Source organism: Zalophus californianus, chromosome 11, assembly GCF_009762305.2.
Source record: "Zalophus californianus isolate mZalCal1 chromosome 11, mZalCal1.pri.v2, whole genome shotgun sequence".
NCBI classification, from domain to species: domain Eukaryota; kingdom Metazoa; phylum Chordata; class Mammalia; order Carnivora; family Otariidae; genus Zalophus; species Zalophus californianus.
Genome location: NC_045605.1, coordinates 25499543 through 25520893, shown reverse-complemented (window position 1 = coordinate 25520893; position 21351 = coordinate 25499543). Strand labels below are relative to the sequence as shown.

Below are 21351 nucleotides of genomic sequence, written 5' to 3'. Positions count from 1 at the left end.
TGGCCTGAGCCGAAGGCAGACGCTTAACGACTGAGCCACCCAGGCGCCCCAGTGGTATAATTTTTTAAATTTTCATTTTATAACTTTTATTTTGGATTTTCTTGGTAATTAGTCATGTTGTCTGTGGATACTGACAGTTTTCTTTCTTTTCAATCCTTCCCAAACCTTTTATCTTTGAATTTTATTTCTTTTTTGTTCCCTCTTTTGTCTGTTGGCGGGATCTCTTAATATATTGTTGGACAGGGTGCCTGGGTGGCTCAGTTGGTTAAGCGACTGCCTTCGGCTCAGGTCATGATCCTGGAGTCCCAGGATCGAGTCCCACATCGGGCTTCCTGCTTGGCGGGGAGTCTGCTTCTCCCTCTGACCCTCTTCCCTCTCGTGCTTTCTATCTCTCATTCTCTCTGTCTCTCAAATAAATAAATAAAATCTTTAAAAAAATATATATATTGTTGGACAGAAGTGGTGCTAGTAGGTTTCTTTTTTTTCCTTCCTGCTCTCAGAGGATTTTTACTATTAAGAATGATGTGCAGTGTAGGATTTTTATAAAAATACCCTTGAGCAGCTGAAGAAAGTTCTCTTTATTTCTAATTTTTAATGAGTGTTTATTATGAATTGATATTGATTATTGATGGATATTGACTTTTATGAAATGTTTTTTCTGAATCTGTTGAGCTTTTTCTCCCCTCTTCTGTTAATATGGTGAATTATATTAATTGCTATTTACAAATTAAGCCAGCCATGCACTGGAATACGCTCTGCTTGATCCTTTTTCCTGTGTATCTGAATTTGGATTTGATGTGCTAATACTTTGTTTGGGGTTTTGCATATTTATTCAGTAGTCCATTCTGTTTTCAGCCACAGTATTAGATTGCTTTTCTTTTCCTCTTGATTTTTTTCTTTTAAAGTAGCTTCCAAATAGTAAATCATTATGTTGTACACCTGAAACTAATATGATATGTCAATTATATCTCATTAGAAAAAAAAGAGAGAAAACAAAGGTAGCTTTCATCTTGATTTTTTCTTTTACATCCTGAAAATCTATATCTCATCATTGACTGTCTAGTATTCTATTCTAAGAGCTTACTATTGTTTATATTCTGTTTATTGTTTTATATGTATGTTATTTCCTTTTTTTTGCTACTGTATAGAACATTGCCATAGATGTCATATTAGCTTATTTCCTTAGAATAAATTCCCCCAAAAGAAATGAGAGAGACTAGAGGTATTCATATTCAGAATTATTTAAGAATCAAGATTTTGTGTGAGAGTGAAAAAAGATACAAATGTAAAACTCAAACAAATTAAATAAAAATCCAGAATCCTAAATCTGAATTAGAATATCAGCACGAACTCATTATGTGTTTTCTCTTAAAACATATATTTTCTAGTTTGGGCCACTGAAAATGTTTAGCCAGAGTCATCAGTCCAGTAGCAATGAGCCAGTATGGTCTCTAAAACTATTTTCCAGTAAAAGGAATCAGGGCTACTTAGGCAAATGGCAGATTCTAGCTCTGGGGCATGAAATATACAAGATGTGCCTGAAATGTCATGTCTTATCAGAATGCAAGGAAGTTAGTGAAAACTTCTGGGGTTCTATGGAAAGAACTCATGATCCATCTTGAAAGGGCCACAATGGGGCATTGACCTGTAAAAACAGGAAAATGTCTACAACAGATTGAAGTGCATTAAATATATTTAAAATCCATAAGTTTATACTATTAAAAGAAATAACTCATTGGTCAATCTTTGAGGTGCTGCAGGACCACCACATTTCTAAAAAAACTGGTAAGTGATGGGAAGGAATCCAGCCTTTCTCTCTGAATGTACTCAGGTAAACAATTACTTGATGAGGGAAATTCCTTTATAGAAGCATTCCAATAATAAATAGAGAAGGGATGATTGGCTTGGAAAATCACCATTTTTCATTTCCTAATGAAATGGGGATCTAGGCAATGATCATCAACAACAGTCTGAAACGATCAGGATAAAGCTGATGAGGCACTTTATAATGGATGGATCAACCTCACCCTCTGGACATTGTTAATACCACTAAGAGAGAACCATTCATTATAGGCCTCCTGGTGTTGTGTACCTCCTATTGCATTTTACCACATAGGAAGTATTCCTCCCAAAAAACTGAACCTGAATCTGATTGAGTCTCCAGATTCCGCCTCCAGCTTACAGGAAGCACAGTAGACAGAATGGAAAAAGTAAAAGACACACAAGGATGCAATCTGCAAAGTCTGACTGTGGGAAGATCTGTAGGACAGGTGGCCTAGTTTCTTCCACATGTAAATTGTGACGGGGAAGAAACGGCATGGGAATTTACAGATTCAAGGAGACTTCACAGACATGTTAGTCAGATGCAATTTGTGGACCTTGTTTGGGGCCTGATTTCACCAAACTAACTGTTAAAAACAGCAGTATGAGACAATTGGGGAAATTCTAACACCTACTAGATATTTGATGATACTAAAGAATGATTGGTTTTTTTAGATATGGTAATACGTAAAATACGTAAGTTCTTTTCCTTTCAAGACATCTACTAAGCCATTTATGGATGAAAATATATGTCTGAGGTTTTTTTCAAAATAATCTAGTGAGGGGGGAGAGTGGGTGGGAGAATAGTTGACATAAGGTTAGCCATGAGTTGATAATTATCGAAGCTGAGTGATGGGTACATGAGGTTTATTGTACTATTCTCTCTGATTGATACATGTTTGAAATGTGTTATTATAAAGGGGAAAGTTATTTTGGTAAGACTTTCTAAATGGCTTTTCAGATGCTGAAAAAATTTACATTCCCACCAACAATACATGAGAATGCCTATTTCCACTCACCCTTGCCACACTATTTGCATTCTTTTAAAACCTGGCCAATCTGATAGGCACAATGGCATTTTGTTGTTTTAATACTTAATATTAAATGGCTTTAATTAGAACTTTTGCTGCCCTAGCACCTCAAAGAGCTCTTCATCTTCTTTAATCTCCAGAAACAATCTGCTTGTTTCATGTTTTGTAGTCAGATAGCTCTATGAACCCTGGCATTACAAGGCAGTGTAACTATTGGCTTAGTATTACCTTACTGCTGTTTCCTTTCAACCAGCACGGTTTTTATTTCTGGCTACAATAAACACCTCCGAGATTGTCAGGGTATTCTGTGACCTGGAAAAATTCTGGACAGAAAGTTAGCGTGAGAGTTCAACACAGATGATGGGTGTTTCTCCTCCCCACCCCCGACCTGCCCTAAGCTAAAAGGTTCCATTTTCAGTTGTTTATAGTGGTGGCAAAATGCATTTGAAGCCTTTTTCCTATATGCATTCCCTTGTTCTTAAGAAAGGCACTGGCAGTCTCCAGCCCTAGAAGCACAGTCTCCCCTTTGTTTCTGAGAGTGAACATGTGTGACTCCCCACACACTGAGAAGGAAATATGCTACACTGATAATTGGTCTCAGTAGGAATCCAGAAGCATTCTGTTGTGTTTGCTGCTGTCCAATGTAGTTTCATATTTCACTTCTCAGATAAATTGTATCCTGCAATGCATTATGTAATTTCAGAAATAATTAGAGAGTGATATTAAGTGGGAAGGAGAAAGTGTACCGTAAGTTTAACAAATTCTTTTTCCTTTTGCCCTGTTTTATTGTGCATGACAAAGGACACAAGATTAACATTTTTGTTGCCTCTTCACTTCCTCTAAGTGAAATTGGCACAGGTAGCTTACCTCCTTACTGCCTGGCTGGTGCCTCAGGAGCAGGTGTGGTTACCTTGTTGCTCTGGTATTCAAGGCGTGTGTGTGATGTTTATCTCCTCTGTGCCCTCCTTGAACAGACTTAACTCCATAGGGGCCGTTGTGGTGTAGTGGAAAAGGCAGGGCAGAGTCAGAATTTGAATTTCATCTCTGTCACTTAGGAGCTGTGTGGCAATGTTACCTGGCCTCAAAGGAATTTCAGTACATGCCTCGCTCTCCAGAAATGTCAGTCGAATTGGAATTGTTAATTAAACAAATGTGTGAGGCGTGCCTACTGTGTGTTAAGGTCCGTGCTACCTTGAAATACACAGTGGTTGCCTAGACGTGATTATCATAAACCCTTTTATCCCTTTCCAATGGTAGCTCACGTGGTTCTGGTCTGCACGCAACCTCTGCTTTAGCATCAGTTCTTCAAGATAATGCTGAAGTGTTTCAAGCCTTGTCTTTGCTACAGCCTTTTAGGAGAGCTCCAGCATGGGGAAGGAGGTTGTTGGTACTGTTTCAACATCAGCTTTCTCAGCAGCGGCGAAAGGCCAGCAGTAACCTAGTCTAACTGCAGTCTTTCTAGCAGCATCTGTTGGGGAAAAAAAATACATCACAGCCTCACTGGGATGCCTCTGGATTACTGAATTCATTCTTCTTGGTTGGCTCCGCAAAGTGATAAAGAATGGAGGAGTCGAGGTGGATATATATGCTTTAGTTTGTTCAGTGTGTGATAACATTCATCACGAACGCTGGCCTGAAATTTAAGTGGCTTAGAATGAGGGGGTGAGAACAGAACCGTGCTCTGAGACAGCAAGAATAGCTTAGTGGCAGGATCAGGTGAGGGTGCAGGGTGGGGGGGGGGCGCAATGGCACCTGAGGTTTCATTGCCAGAAGTCTCTTGCTCTTTTCCTTGTTGAGTCTCACTTCCGTGGGTATTTTGTTCTATTTTTATTGATGCTGAAGGATCTCCCAGAATTTTGTCCTCTTATGTAAAGCCTCTAAAAGGCCCTGAGCCAGAGACAGAATGTCACATAGGAGTCTGGCTCCGGGTTAAATGGATGCATGTTTAAACACACGCATGCTATTTTGAGGTAACTGGTTCTAGCCGCTCTCTGAGCATTTCCGGTGTCGGGCAGTGGTCTTCAGCTGCTGGGCAGGTCAGATTCTGTAAACACACACAATGCTCTTTCTTCATGGAGTTTAAGAAATTCTTAGAAGCACAACTGAAAAAGGGTTTTCTGTGAATACAGGAGAGTTCTTTTACATGCCTGAAGGGATTGATGTCATTTCCTAAAGGGCCAAACATATTTCTACAAATGAATCTTCACTGAATCCCTGCCACGTGCTCAGCTGTCTTGTAAGGTTGTAGAGGACATATGTGGTATCTTGGTCCTTAAAGAACTTATGATAATAGTAATCGATTCTTACTAATATTAAGCACTTACTAAATGCCAGATACTCTACTACCGGCCTCACGTACATACTATGGCACTTAATCCTCAGAGCAACTGATGCCGTATGTATTACTGTGTCCATTTTACAGATAAAGAAACTGAGATTCAGAGAAGTTTATTAACTTGCCAAGTGGTGGGGCCAGGATTTTGATCCAAGTCTGTTTGGTTTCAAAGCCCCTGGTCTACTTCCTTGAGGTGCAGTTGGCCAGGCAAGAAGGCTCACAGGAAAATGCATACTAATTGAAATCTAGATGGCGTTTGGCAATGGATACAAACCTGTGAGGGATAGTTAATATGTGATATGTCAGAATCAAGACTCTGAAAGATCTTGGCAGATTGGAAGAACAGAACAAGTGATAAAATGAAATATACTGGTGATAAATGCAAAATCCCGTAACCCTCCACACACACACATTTAAGTAAAAAATCAGCTGTTTAAGACAGGAGGTGGAGTAAAATGGTTTAATAGCACGATATGAGAGGAAAAAGGACTCAGGGACTTTAGTTATTTGCCAGTTCAAACTGGGTTAGCAGTAGAACAATGGCTGTCACAAAAGCTAATTAATCTGAAGCCATATTCATTAAAATATATGGAATCCATTAAGGAATAAACGAAGACAACAGGATGATGAGGGATATGGAAATTGGGCCGTGTGAAAAATGACTGAACGAATTAGGGGTTTTGGTCTTGAAATATTTGGAGACTTTGGTGTCTTCACGGATTCTGTCTCCCTAGAGGGGGAAGGTGCAGGTCCTGCCCACTGCATGAAGATGCACATAAGGGAGACCTTGAACGATCCCAAATGATTCGGGCTGTCTGGTGAGGTGATGAAATGTTGGAGCAGAGGCTGAATGATGTTGTGGAGCAGGATTCCGGACTCGAGATGCTACAGGGATCAAAGCATAGGAGAGTCAGGGAGGCCTAGAGTGGTCAGGGATGGTTCATGGAGAAACTGGAACACGACCAGGCGATTGGAAGATTGGCGAGGGAAGAAGATTCTAGGTGAGGACTGTAACATAGGAGAAGATAAAGAAAAATGGAGTAGGCATTTAAAAAAACTTGCTTTATTTATTGAACAGGAAAGGGACATGGCTTCAATATGATTTATGGTGCTAATTGGGTGGGAGAAATAAGATTGGAAAAAGGAATCTGGGGTCCCATAGAACCCTGTGACACTTACTCGGGTAGGGAAGTTTTTAAGGTGCCATTTTTTGCTCGTATATTTGATATGGTAGGAGTAACCCAATATATGCTCCACACCTTGTCTTATTTGCAAAAGACTAACTATAGCCTGAAACGAATAAGCATCTCTTTCACTTTACTTAAAAGCCTCTCTGAAGTGTGTAAAAGGAGGGTTGTTAACCATGAATTTTACCAACTGGGTGTTGTACCACGTGTGTAGTTTTAAAAAGTGAAGTAGTTAAAGATAGGTCAGATCATTACGTACACTGTGTTGTGGTCACCCTGAAAAGGCAGGAGGGCCCCTCCCTGCCCCGACTCGAAATTGGGTTCAGATGTTGAGACACAATACCACACATGCACCGAGAGGGTATGGAAAGGTTTACTATGTATTTGAAGTCTCTGGGGAGACAGGGCATGCACCAAAGTAGGGAGCACCCAGGCTTTCTTATCAGCTTTCGCAGCTGTGGGGCAGAAACAGCAAAAATGAAGGCAGATCCATTACAGCCTAGAGATGGAACTAATTTCTTCTTCAGGGTCTTGAAGGGAGCTGATGTGAAAACTATCTTCCACCAAAACCTTGTATTGTGTGTGTGTGTGTGTGTGTGTGTGTGTGTGTGTGTGTGTGTGTGTGTACCAGCTAACTGAAAGCAACCGTGTGCTAACATTATGGTTCAACTTTGTCCAGGCCTCGTTACCGGTGCATAACCAGGTGTTACCTTCAATTGAGGCTGTGGATGGTTCGGACCCTTTGGCCTCTCTGCAGAACCCTATGGGTAGACTGGAGGCCAAAGAGGAAGAGGATGAAGATGAGGAGGAAGATACTGAGGAGGACGAGGAGGAAGATGGTGAAGACACGGACCTGGATGACTGGGAACCAGATCCCCCTCGGCCCTTCGACCCGCATGACTTATGTAAGTACGAGCTGGTCCTTGTGAGTGCGTGTGAGCACGGGAGTGCAGTTAACATTTGCTGGGGGCTTCCTGTGTGCAGCCCCAGTGCTCCCCGCTCTGCACGCGCCATCTTGCTCGGTCCTCACCACAGCTTGTGAGGGAGGCACTGGTGCTTTCGTGAGGGTTCTGATTTTACTGGTGGATGAACCAAAGGTCAGGAGAGGCTGAGCCGCCTGCTCCGTGTCACACGGGGGTGAGTGATGGCTGAGGCACGGAGCCTGTCTCTGACACCAGGGCTTGAGCTTCTCAAGCCACTATGGGAAGTTGCTCTCCTCTCTCTTCATAGCAACCTTTTATTTTTATTTTATTTTATTTTAGTTTAAAGATTTTATTTATTTGACAGAGAGAGATGCAGCGAGAGAGGGAACACAAGCAGGGGGGGGGGGAGGGAGAAGCAGGCTTCCCGCGGAGCAGGGAGCCTGATGCGGGGCTCGATCCCAGGACCCTGGGATCATGAGCTGAGCCGAAGGCAGACGCTTAACGACTGAGCCAGCCAGGCGCCCCCATAGCAACCTTTTAAACATGCCTATTATGTTCCAGGCACCCGTGCTTTACATTTTCTAAATTGTTTAATGCTTCCCATGGTCTTATGGTAGGGTTGGTAGTGTTCCGTTGTTTTGAGAGTCAGGGTTCAAACTGAGCTGGTCTGGCTCCCATGTGCGCCTGGGTAACCACAACACTTGCTGTCTCTCTGGACTGTCTGCTTTGGGAGAGGGTGGGAGGGTTCCTGCTTCCACCTACCAAATTATCGCTTCTTTCCATTGATTTTCATGCTTATATGGCAAAGTGCTTATCTCGTTTATTTGAGTTACTGAGGCTGGTTGGAGCTTTGTGGTCTCACCGTATCTCCCGGGACCTTCTGTGTGGTGATGGTGAAACCTGTTTGCATGGGGCCAGCACTCACCTCCCTGTGCAATAGAGAACTTGCTCATTTTATTTTTCCTTGAATTCATGAGTTTTCACAGCAACTCCTTAGTCAACTACGCATACAGTGACTTTATCTTACAAATAGTAATACAAAGTAGCTCTCCATTATTGGAGAATTGTAGAAATTGGAAGTACCCATTTCCTAAGCCGGGTCATCACCCAGCTGGAGTTGGGTAAAATACAGTTGGCTAATTAAATGTGTTAAAGGTCATGAGTATGATCTGGGGTCCAGGCACTTTTCTCTGTTTTGTGGCCGTTTCCGTCAAGTTCTGGCGGTTAGTTTACGGGATAGGTGCTGCTGGGAAAGAGGGAGTGAGTGTGGATGCTTAGTGCAAAGTAATGACTCCTGAAAGGAGCTGAAAATGGGTCCTGTCTGGGCTAAGCTGTGACATTCAAGACAATGAAGGATAGAATGCTAAATTCATTCATTTTAGCATTACCTTCACAGGATATGCGTTGAAGTCTCAAGCTGTACAGTGCTTTTTCTGTTTGAGTTAGACATGCCTAGACAATGAGGCTTCTATGACTCCTTTTGAAGAAACTGATTAAATGGTATTGTCAGATTTTTTTTATTTTTTTTTAAAGACTTATTTATTTATTTTGAGAGACTGAGAATGAGAGAGAGAGAGAGAGAGAGCACGCACATGAGAGGGGGGAGGGTCAGGGAGAAGCAGACTCCCCGCCAAGCAGGGAGCCCGATGTGGGACTCGATCCCGGGACTCCAGGATCATGACCTGAGCTGAAGGCAGTCGCTTAACTGACTGAGCCACCCAGAGTTTTTTTAAATTGCTTTCCCTGAGATATAATTTACATACTCTAAAATTCAAACACTCTGTTTGTCTTATCAGATTTTGCAGCATTTATCCTAATAAGCTCTTCTTTTTTCTTTTTTCTTTTCAGACCTGTTATAATTGGTTTGTAAATTTACTGGGCTACTATTTGACTTAATCTCCAGTAGAGAAATAAGTCACTGCCTGTGTATTATTTTGGAAGGCACAAGCTAATTCTGCCTCATTTTAGAGGAAGAAGACGGGATTTTACTGGTCTGTGAAAGCTAGCGTGTTACAACGGAATGAATAGTGTAATTGTAGGAGTTTACTGAATTTTGGAATTTGGGGATTTTTCAGATTAGAACTTTGTACCTGAGATCAAGTGATGTTGAAGAATTTGACTTTAAGATTTTCTTCCTTTTGCAGGGTGTGAGGAGTGTAATAATGCACATTCTTCAGTGTGCCCAAAGCATGGCCCCTTGCATCCCATCCCTAACCGGCCTGTGCTCACTAGAGCGAGAGCAAGCCTCCCCCTGGTCCTCTACATCGACAGGTTCCTCGGAGGGGTGTTCTCCAAAAGGCGCATTCCTAAGCGCACCCAGTTTGGCCCTGTGGAGGGACCCCTCGTCAGGGAGTCTGAGCTGAAAGACTGTTACATTCATCTGAAGGTAACGTAGGCTTTATCATAGTTCACTCTTGTTCTTAATAACTTTTAAAGGGGTGTGTGTTTTCCTACTGGTTCTCTTAATTCAATTCTATAGCTGTTGTTTGCTAGTATTTTTCTTTCTCTGCTTGGTTTTATTTTTTATTTTTGTTTTTTCTCCTTAATTTGTTTTGAATGGAAACATTTTCTCTCTCACCAATAAATTGGAGATTGCAGTCTCAGTCCCCTAAGGCATTCTATGAGTAATTCTGAGAGCTGTTGTTCGTAGGGGCTGTATTAGTCTGCTAGAGCTGCTGTAACAAATACCACAGACTGGGGGAGCTTAAAGAACAGAAATTTATTTTCTCACAGCACCCGAGCTGGAAGGCCATCAAGGTGCCAGCAGGGTTGGATTCCCCTGAGGCCTTGCTCCTTGGCTTGCACACGGTCTCCTCTCTGTGTCCTCATGCCTTTACTCTATGTGTTCACCCGTCCCTGGTGTCTCTCCCTGTGTCCTGATCTCCTTTTCTTGTAAGGACACCAGTCAGATTGGGTTAGGACCCACGCTGATGACTTAATTACTTCTTTTAACTTAGTTCCCACCTTAAAAGCCCTATCTCCAAACATAGTCACATACTGAGGGGTTAGGACTTTAACGTATGAATTTGGTGAGGGCACAACGGTCCATAATAGGGGCTTTGACAACTTTTTCTTTTCTTCTTCAAATGTAGACTCGTGTAATCTGCTAAGTACCAAAAAAGTTTTCAGGAAAACCCCTTTTCAGTTTTTGAAACAGGTCTGTTCTGTTGAGTCTTTTGTTAAAGAATAGTTCACTGTATGTTAAAGTATATTTATACTGATCTCTCTTCTTTGCATTTGGGGCTTTTGCTTCTATCCAACCCCTGTGCTGTCTGCTTCTTGGAAAGCTACCCTGGAGAATCAAAAAGGGTACCGGGAAGGGAGAATATTTGGGGTGTGTTTTTTGAGAAGTCATTTGCTGTCATGGGGAGGTTTTCTTTGGTGAATGCTCAAGATCTTCAAGAAAGATTATTACTTTGTAAAGAGAAATACATATCACAAGGCTACTCGTTATTAATGAATGCAGTTGAATCCCTGAAGTAAGCAACTTGTGAGGAACTAGAGAGTATTTTGCTTGTATTTCCTGGCTTATTTATAGTATTTTTGATGTGTTGGTTAATGATGAAGCATCAGCTGAAGCTGTACGATGAGATTGTTGACTTGAACATTTTGCCAGGTGATTCTGCTCCAAGTGAGTCTTCAAAAAGTGGCCTTTTCCTTTTACACTTGGCAAGACACAATTCCTGGATCTTTCTAGATATAAAAGGAAGAATCAGGATATATGGTTAATTTCAGGAGTGGTATTTTGTATATTACTACATTAATGTATATCATATTAAAAGTTTTGTTTGTTTTTTTTGTTTTTATTTGTGGCTTTTTACTTTCTCTTTGGTTGTAGGTTTCTCTTGATAAAGGGGACAGAAAAGACCGAGATTTGCATGAAGACCTGTGGTTTGAATTATCTGATGAGACCCTTTGTAACTGGATGATGTTTGTACGTCCAGCCCAGAATCACCTGGAGCAGAACCTGGTGGCTTACCAATATGGCCACCATGTGTATTACACCACAATAAAGAATGTAGAACCCAAACAAGAACTGAAGGTACAGTGCTGGTTCAGTGGTACCTTTATTAGGAATAGTGACCATTAAATGCCTTTATTATTCTTTTTTTCTTGGAAGGGGGGTTCTTACAAAAATGGTCCTTTCCTTATAATTCACTTACTTATTGAGTACCTGCTATGTACAGTACATTTACAATAATCCCATAAAAAAGCAATGAAAAGTACATGACTTTTGGGTTTGTCAAAGGCCTGCACTAAGGCATTCAGCCCAGGGGTAAAGAAGTAGATGTGTTTAGGGAGCAGACTGGTATTTGTGATGGAGTGATTAAAGTTGAGGTCACTTAACGTTATTTACACACTCTGAAGAAGAATTAGTTGGAAACAGGAGATCTTATAAAATGGAATTTAGATGTACCAGTTAGATTCCTTTACCTGAATGCTTCATTTTACCCTAAGAATTCTATGCACTGACTTCTGATTTCAGAAATATATTCTTTGGGGATAACTCTGTAGGAATTTGTCTAATACTAACTTTTGATGACACAATTAAAATTCTGTTGTAATTCTAAGGGAAAATTCCTGATTAGATGAAAAAGAGGTGAGAAATGATTTTATCAGTACATGAACACTGAATCGCACAATGCTGCAATGTGGTAAAAGTGACAAATAGATACATCTTTGGGGGAGAACAAAGACCTAGACTTTGTTCAAAAGCTATACAAAACCTGTGTCTTTGTAGAAGGAGATTCATATCTCACATCATCTATCCCAATAAATTCTTGATATCCACGTGACTACTTCTTGACTGTGGAGGGGAGATTATGTTCTCTCCTAAGGAGTAGATAGGACTGTAGAGGTAAAGACAGGCAGAAACAAATAAGAATATAATAGTGTAGTGTAATGAACAACCAAAACACTAGATGAAAAGGAAGCAACAGAGTGGGAGAAATCTTTGTAATACATGTTAAAAGGTTTAAAAATAAAAACTGAGGGGCGCCTGGGTGGCTCAGTCGGTTAAGTGGCTGCCTTGGCTCAGGTCATGATCCCAGGGTCCTGGGATCAAGCCCTGCATCGGGCTCCATGCTCAGCGGGAAGCCTGCTTCTCCCTCTCCCACTCCCCCTACTTGTGTTCCCTCTCTCGCTGTCTCTCTCTCTCTGTCAAATAATAAATACAATCTTTAAAAAAATTAATAAATAAAAATAAAAACTGAGGGGCACCTGGGTGACTCAGTCAGCTGAGCCTCTGACTCTTGACTTCAGCTCGGATCATGATCTCTGGGTCCTGAGATCAAGCCCCATATCAGGCTCCGTGCTGAGCATGAGGTCTGCTTGTCTCCCTCCCTCTGCTCCCCACCCCCCCTGCTTGTTCTCTCTGTCTCTCAAATAAATAAAATCTTAAAAAAAAGGAATAAAAACTGAGATGGTTGTGTTGGGTGTCTGACTTTGGCTCAGGTGTGATCTAGGGGTTGTGGGATCAAGCCTCATGTCTGGCTCTGCGCTCGGTGGGGAGTCTGCTTGAGATTCTCTCCACTCTCCCTCTGCCCCTACTTCCCTCAAATAAGTAAATACATCTTTAAAACAAAACAAGAATGAAAACTGAGAGAAAATACCTCTAACCTCTCTGGTATCCACATGGACACATGAATACGGGGGATAGACTTTATTTGGAGGAGAAATCAATAGTAAAGGAAAGGTCAAAATTTTTTCCAATGTTAATAATTTTAAAACCCTTAAAACAACTATGAGTTACTATTTTTGTTAATTTAAATTACCAAAAATAAATGGATGCAGTACAGTGAATGTGAGGGTTTAAAATATAGGGACATTTGTCACAGAATTGCAGTATTTTATAGAATATTTCTGGCAGTGTATAGTAAAAATGTTCATGGCTGAATAAACCTAATCCTTGAAAATTAGTCTGAGGAAATAATTATAAACAAAGATAGAGCTAGATAGATTCTAATTTTGTAATGCTGTGTTTCGCTGATTCGAACACCAGTGACTTTAAGATAAAACATTATTTTATACACCATTAAGAAAAAATATGCCGCTATTTAAGCTAAGGTTATAGTGCTTATTTTTATCACCAAAAAGAGTAGTTTTCTACTAACTGCAGGAGCTGTGTTAGACTTATTTAGAGATAATTGTGAAATCCTATCACATTTCTGCATACTTAAAAAGGCAAATATAAGCAAAATAAATTGGCTGACATATAAACTGCCTTGTGTACAGTCTTTTTTTTTTTAAACTGAATCACTGTTTTACTTTGTCATTTGTGTTTTGTACATCTCTCGTCTTCTATGCCATCAAGATATTGATGATGCTGTATTATTTTTAAAATAAGTGATCCACTGTTGCCTGTGGGGTATTTTTCCAAATGACTTGATGGCGTTTCTGTACAAGTTTTGACCCTGTGTTTTCCCACTGACTGAACCCATATGTGTCTTTTTCTCAATTAAAACACGTGTCTTTGGAAGTTAAGTGACTTTTGATTAAGTCAGTAGGAAGTTTCCTGACAATTTGATGTTTGATGTATTAACAGAGGTCCTACAAGGTGATCACACCAACCTTGTATTCCATATATATATATATATATATATATATATATATATTTTTTTTTTTTTTTTTTTTTTTTTTAATTCTGAGGAAATGGCTTTTTTTTTTTTTTTGGCTTTCTTTTGCGTTGCTTGTCAAGTGTTAACAAGTCATGGAGTGCCAGAGCTCCTGAAGGAGATGAGAGCAATGCAAAGAGCTTGGCTGGGTTTGTGCAGGAGCAATGAGCAACAAGTAAAAGAAAGCCACATCACAAGAGTGATTGCAGAATGCCGTGGAGGTGGTTTTTGAGATGCTAAAATATGAAAAATATACATTTTGGAATTGATGGACTAGGGTAGAATTTATAAGCAAAATGATAAACTATCTCAAAATCCAACTATAGGTCATGGTCAAGTAAATTATAGAACATAGACTCTGTCGTAGAATATTATTCCACACTTAAAAATGGAGTCTCAATATAAATATTTACTTATAGTTAAAATAGTGTTCCATAACAATTATATACGATTAATTCATTTAGTGATTAACATATTGAACTCCTACTGTGTTTCAGACACTAGGAAAAGATAGACTGGTGTTTGTGTTCAGGGAGCTTGTATTCTAGAGGGGAAGTGGGCAGAAGGATGTAAGTAAGCAAATACAGTTGACGCTTGAACAAAACAGAGATTAGGGGCACCGACCCCTTGGGCAGTTGAAAATCTACATGTAACTTTTGACTCTAATAGTTAACCGTTAATAGCCTACCACTGATTGGAAGCCTTACCAATAACATAAACAGTTGATTAACACAGATTTCGTATGTTGTATGCATTATATACTGTATTCTTACAATAAAGTAAACCAGAATAAGGAAGATGTTAAGACAATCATAAGGAAGAGAAAGTGCATTTATGATACTGTACTAAAAAAAATTCTGCATGTAAGCGGACCCATGCAGTTCAAACCTCTGTTGTTCAAGGGTCACTGGAATAACAAATAGTGGTTAAATGCTATGAAGGAAACAAATGGTGCAAAAAGAGCAGGTAGCAGGAAAGGGACCAGTTTACAAATGCTGGAGAGGGAAGACCTTGCTGAGGAGACAATAATGAGGCTGGGGACTATGGAACGGGAAGGGAGGGACCAGCACTGTAGAAGGTTTGCAGAGGCAAAGGGGAAGAACCCAACACTTCTGATGGTAGACCAGCAAGGAGAAAGGTTGAGGTGGGAAAGACCTTGGCCTGTTTGAGGAGCTGCAAGAAGGCTGTCTTGTTGAAAGGTGGTAAGGGAGAGTGGTAAGAGCGGGAATAGATCATAGCGCCCTTTGGAGCCCATCATCGAGCACTGCAGGTTTTTTATGAGTGAGAAGCTGTTTAAGCATGAGAAGGATGAAATCTGATTGCGTTTTAAGACGCCCTCTTTGCTCTTGTGTGAAGAATGGGTTGGCGGAAGCAAGAGTGGAAAAGGGGAAGCTCACTAGAAGACGATCCAGGCAGGAGCCCATCTAGACATGGATCTTGGTGGGAGAAGCAGAGATGAAGAACATCCGAGCAGTTCACAGCTCTTGCTGAAGGATGACAGAAGAACACTGAGAAATCCGAGATAACTTTTAGGTGTCAAGTGTGAGCAGCTGGGTGAAAGGCAGGGTATTTATTGAGATGAGGAATATGGGCAGGGGCGGGGATGCGATAAGGAAGCATCTAGAATTCAACTCTGGACATGCCAAGTTTGAATTGTTTGTGAAACATGCCAAATACCAGTAGGCAGTAGAATGTATGTAGAGGGAACAGAAAGGGAGAGCCTGGGACGGAGATATTAATTTAGAATTGCTTGGAAATGGATGGGATCACTTTAGGGAAAAATAAGAAGGCCCTGGACTTGGATTAAGCTTTGAGGAAGCTTAGGAGAGGGAGAGGAAGGAGAGCCAGACGAGGAGACTGAGCAGAAATAGCCAGTGGGGTAGGAGGAAGGAAGAGACTCAGGAGGGCGCGGTCGCATTTGAAATCATCCTCGGGGATCCCAGCAAGAGCTGTTTGGTGGAAGTCATGATGATTGCAGCTGTGTAAAAACCCATGTTTACATACAGATAAAACAACCAGAAGAGGCTATGTTTTATTTTGATGAAGAGACTATTAATATTATCTCTTATGAAGTTGTTCTAATAACAAAAACAATTTTTTTTGAAAAAAGGAAAAAGAAAACACACAGTGAGTGTGTCTTGGCAAATGCACTTCCTGACTGACCATCTGGTGTTAAAGAGATTGGCTCACAGTGCGATTTTGTTGTTGTTGTTGTTTGTTTTTCATGGGTTGTGGGAAAGCCTGAATTGTTTTGTGTAAACAGGATAAAGAGTGTAAGCATGCAAAGAACATTTGGTGATGTCCTTTAGTTCTTCATGATGTACTTGGTTCTTGCAGGTGTGGTACGCTGCATCCTATGCTGAGTTTGTGAACCAGAAAATTCATGACATTTCTGAGGAAGAAAGGAAAGGTGGTTGGACTTTCTATTTTCTATTTTCTATATGAATTCTAAATTGTATATATTACATCATTATGCAACCTCCAATTTTCCTATCAGTATATTTATAAGAGTCCAGTAGGTTTTTTTTTTTTCAGCTACACATTCTTGTCTAATCCTAGGATCGAATGACAGTGACATATTTACATTTCTTTCATGGGTGGCTGGAATATAGTATTTAATATAATGAAAACCTCCAAATACTAAATTAGAACCTAGACCTGAGGACGATCTCTATCTAGATTTAATCATCTCTGAGGACATTAGCAAGGCAGGCATTGCCTTTGTTTTTAATGTAAATATTACCGAAGTATAAATTACATACAAAAAAGTGCAAAAATCGTAAGTCTACAGTCTGATGAATTTTCACAAAGTGAGCACACCTGTGTAACCTGTACCCAGATCAAGAAACAGAACGTGGCCAGTACTCTGGAAGTCCCTTGTGCCTTCTTCACTCTCAGGTGTAACTAATATCCTGACTTCTAATACCATGGATATAATATGCTCATTATCAAACTTCATATAACTAGAATTATGTATGTTCTGGGAATCTTTTGCTCGACATGTTTGTGAGATTTATCCATATTGTTGTATATTATTGTAATGTGTTCATTCTCATTGCTATTTGGTAGTCTAGTGTATGGCTGTATCATAATTAATGCATCTGTTTCACTGTAGATGAAAATCTGGGTGTACAGTGCAATTCTGACACTTACCTGGGTTAGGTCACACTGTGCAGATTAAGGGCCGAGTCTTTCACAAGACTCTTCACTTCAGGTACCAGCTACAAGCTCTGGCGTTCCCATGCCACCTGCATTTTTGACCAACTAACTACAATTTAGGGAGCTAGAACCTTCTTAGGCTTGATTTTCTAGAATGACTCACAGAACTCAGAAAAGTGCTATATTTATGATTACAGTTTTATATAAAGGATACATATCAGGACCAGCCAAATGAAGAGGTGCTTAGGGCAAGGTTTGTGTGGGTCCCAAATATGAAGCTTCCATGTCCCATGTCACCTCCGTGGCACATTGATGTATGGTTACCAACCCAGGAAGCTCACCTGAGCTTCAGTGTCCAGAGGTTTTATTGAGGCATCGTGACATAGGCATGGTTGATAGAATCATTGGCTGCATGATTGAACTTACTCTGCAGCTCTTTCTCCCTGGCCGATACCACCTGGCTTAAAGTTCCAACCCTGTGTAATCAGATGGTTTGACTTTCTGGCCCAGGCAGCCCCCATCTTGGGCCATATTAGGAGAAACTCACGTATGGTCAAAGACTACCACGAATAACAACGACACTCCTGTTGTGTGGGATATTCCAAAGACTTAAGAGGTTGTTTGCCAGGAACCAGGGACAAAAGCCAGCCAAATTCTTTATTATACAACATGGTTGTTTCTAGTTTGGGACTATTTTGAAGAGTGCCACTGTGAAACATTTGTATGCATGTCTTTCCTTTAGTGAACATACATGCGTATTTTTGTTGGTGTGCATTCAGGAGTGGCATTGCTGGAACTGGATGTGCTGATGGTCAACTTTAGTAGATACTTTAACATTTTGCTAAAGTAATTATATTAGGCATTGACTTTTAAGGGTTTTTTTGTGTGTGTGTGATAAAAGAGGCCTTCAGCTTATGAACCCTGGATCAGAATCACTAAGTTATCTGAATACAGATTTCCACTGTAGCACTTTCTGCCTTTCCAGTGTGGTGAGGCTCTGTGTGTGTGTCTGTTGGGGAGATGGGAGACGGTCCTATGACAGAGTTTGGTCCTTCGATGTCTTACGTGAATATAGAAGAAAATAAGATCTTACTCTTGTCAAAGTGTAGCCTTTGATTTTCTAACAAAACAGTGATGCAAATAGCAGACACTATGTTTGTGAACACCGGGCTACATGAGATGAGAATGGTGGGGATACTGGGCATTTGAGTTTTATTGCTGTCTATTAATCATCAGCCATTATGATTTCTCTCCTGTGACTGCAGTTCTTCGTGAGCAAGAGAAGAATTGGCCCTGCTATGAATGTAACCGCCGATTTATAAGCTCGGAGCAGTTGCAACAGCATCTCAATTCCCATGATGAAAAACTTGATGTGTTTAGCAGGTATCAGAAGGTTTCACAAACTTAATTGTTTAAGGTCCAGATTCATTTCCATATTGTCAGTAAGCTAACGAGTGTTTCTGTGTGTAGACAGGTAATCAGGTGGGCTGCAGAGGGAAATTTCTAATCTGTCATTTCCCTTTGCCCGCCCCCATCCTCATCTACTATTGATTTTTTTTCCAGCATAATCAGAGTACCCAGCAATAGGAGATCCTTCCCCCTTAATTAAGCCTCCTCTAAGAGATTCTGGGATGGGAATTCTTGAGATAGCATACACTCTGCATCTCTGATTTGCAAACTTTTTTCAGAAGTAGGATTCCTTCATCAAACTAAATCGTAGGTTTCATTCCATTGTACAAAAAAGATAGATCAGAGAGAATCCTTTTTTGGGGGGGCGGTGAGCAGATCAGGTAGGCCTTATGGATAATGGTAAGACATTTGGATGTTATTCTAAGTGTAATAAGAAGTCTTTAAAGGATTCGGATCAGAGAGTATCTGTGATGTGAATTATATGTTGAAACGTCATGCTGGGTGAACATTAAAATGTCACTTTTGCTTTCATTGAATGAAGAACGAAGACAGGGAGTCCAGTTGGAAGCTATTTTAACAGTTCAGGTGAAGAAGGAGAGTACTTTGGAATGGGGTGGCACCAATGGGACAGATGGAGGGTTGCCATCTTTTTTTTTTTAAAGATTTTATTTATTTATTTGAGAGAGAGGAGAGAGAGAGAGAGAGAGAGAGAGAGAGAGAGAGAGAGAGAGAGAGCGAGCATGAGAGGGGGGAGGGTCAGAGGAAGAAGCCGACTCCCTGCTCAGCAGGAAGCCTGATGCGGGACTTGATCCCGGGACTCCAGGATCATGACCTGAGGCGAAGGCAGTCGCTTAACCAGCTGAGCCACCCAGGCGCCCGAGGGTTGCCATCTTTTACTGGATTCGAAAAGAGAGGAGATGGTATGACACGGCGTTTAGCAAAGTGGGAAGATCCGTGTTCTAGGGAATTACAGTATGACTGCCTGCGATCATACTGTTAAGAGCTCACTTGAGGTTCATGGTCATGACGTTAAAGTGAGACCGTTAGCATGGATGTATGTCATTGTCCAGCTTCGTCTGCTGCAGTGATGCCCTTGCCGAGCAGCCAGGGAATGGGATTGCCCAGGGAGGTGGTTTCGCCAACACAGCAGGAGTGATGGAACAGCAGTGGGGATGGCAATCAAGAGCATATAGGAGGGAGTGATTACAGGGATGACTTTGGAGTTTATGCATGGACGAAGGGAGAGAAAACATCAAGAGGATGTAGGACTGCAAACAGGTGACAGAAGGACTAGGTGGGAAGTGGTAGTGAGATGCAAGGATTGTTGAGTCCAGGTATTTGAGGGTGTGAGCTAGAAAGGTAGAGATAGCATGAGGGTGGCGCTGCATGGAATTGGGGTAAGGGGGGGGACTCTGTACTTATCGAGGATAACAAGGTCTAGGGTATGACCATAGGAGTAAATGTCTGAGGTGGGTGGAGGGAACAGTGATGGTTAAATCACTCCCTGTCAGGTGTCTCTAGAACTCTGTTCATGGCTCTATTACAGCACTTTCTATATTGTGATGTCTTTTGTTTTTTAAGATTTTATTTATTTATTTGACAGAGACACAGTGAGAGAGGGAACACAAGCAGGGGGAGTGGGAGAGGGAGAAGCAGGCTTCCCGCGGAGCAGGGAGCCCGACGCGGGGCTGGATCCCAGGACCCTGGGACCACGACCCGAGCCGAAGGCAGACGCTTAACGACTGAGCCACCCAGGCGCCCCTATATTGTGATGTTTTTTGGTTTGTGTGTCTGCTGCCTCTGCCGGACTTCTGAGGGCAAGAACTGTCACATATGACTTGTCTTTATTGCCTAGCATGGGGCGTGCATGACACATGGTATATAAAGATATTTGTTGGCTGGCTATTAAAAAGAAATTTGAGACAATTAGGAAAATTTGACCTTTGACTAGATTTAATAATACTGAGCAAGTATCAGATTTTTAAGGTGTGATAATGGTATTGTGGTATATACATATATATATATACACACACACATGTTTATATATTCCATATAAACTTTATATACGGAATATATAAAGAAGAGTCCTTATATTGTAGAGACATATTTGTGGAAATATTTGCAGATGAAATGATGGTCTGGGACTTACTTCAAAATAGTCTAGTGGGTATGTGTGTGTGGGAAACAGCCCGGGGAGGGTGATGTATGGTGGAATAAAATTAGCCATGAGTAGCTAAGTATTGAAATCAGGTAATGGGTACATTGGGTTCATTATGTACATTGGGTTCTACATTTACCTAGGTTCAGAATTTTCTATGATAAAGAGTCTTAAAAATTCTGGAACAACATAGAATTTTTGTTAAGTTGCTAAATAGATAAGTGGAGGAATAAAACATGATCTGATCAATTTTATACATATCTCTCACACACATCTTTTTTCTCTTTCTAATTCCAGTGATGTGAATTAGTTAATATACAGTGTTATATTAGTTTCAGGTGTTCAATATAGAGATTCAGCAGTTCCATATATTACTCAGTGTTCATCAAGTAAGTGTACTCTTAATCCTCTCACATTCATCTTCTAAAAGATTTTAATGATACGCTTTCTGAATTTCTTTATTGAGGAATTTTTATATGTTAGAAATCTATTAAATAAAATAAAATTTACTTGGTGTTTACTAGGCATATTATGGAACAATTGAGTTAGAAATTTGTTTTGACCTGCCAAAAGCTTATAGCAAAACAAGAAAGTTCTTTTGAATCTAGTTGCATTTCTTGGAAGGAATAGGAAGTGAAGCAAGGGGAAAAGAGGGAAAGAATGGAATCTTGTCTCTAGGAACACGCTTAAGGCTTAGCATGTTCTGTCCTGTC

At 40.7% G+C, this 21351-nt stretch overlaps 1 protein-coding gene across 1 annotated transcript in view; it reads left to right on the top strand.

The window, feature by feature from the left end:
* The window catches only part of PRDM10 (PR/SET domain 10), a 93813-nt gene that overhangs the window by 42313 nt on the left and 30149 nt on the right, over nucleotides 1–21351 (top strand). Inside the window, 5 exon segments of the mRNA XM_027581156.2 lie at nucleotides 7054–7279; nucleotides 9442–9683; nucleotides 11136–11339; nucleotides 16249–16321; nucleotides 18336–18453. Coding sequence (XP_027436957.2) covers nucleotides 7054–7279; nucleotides 9442–9683; nucleotides 11136–11339; nucleotides 16249–16321; nucleotides 18336–18453 — 863 coding nt within the window.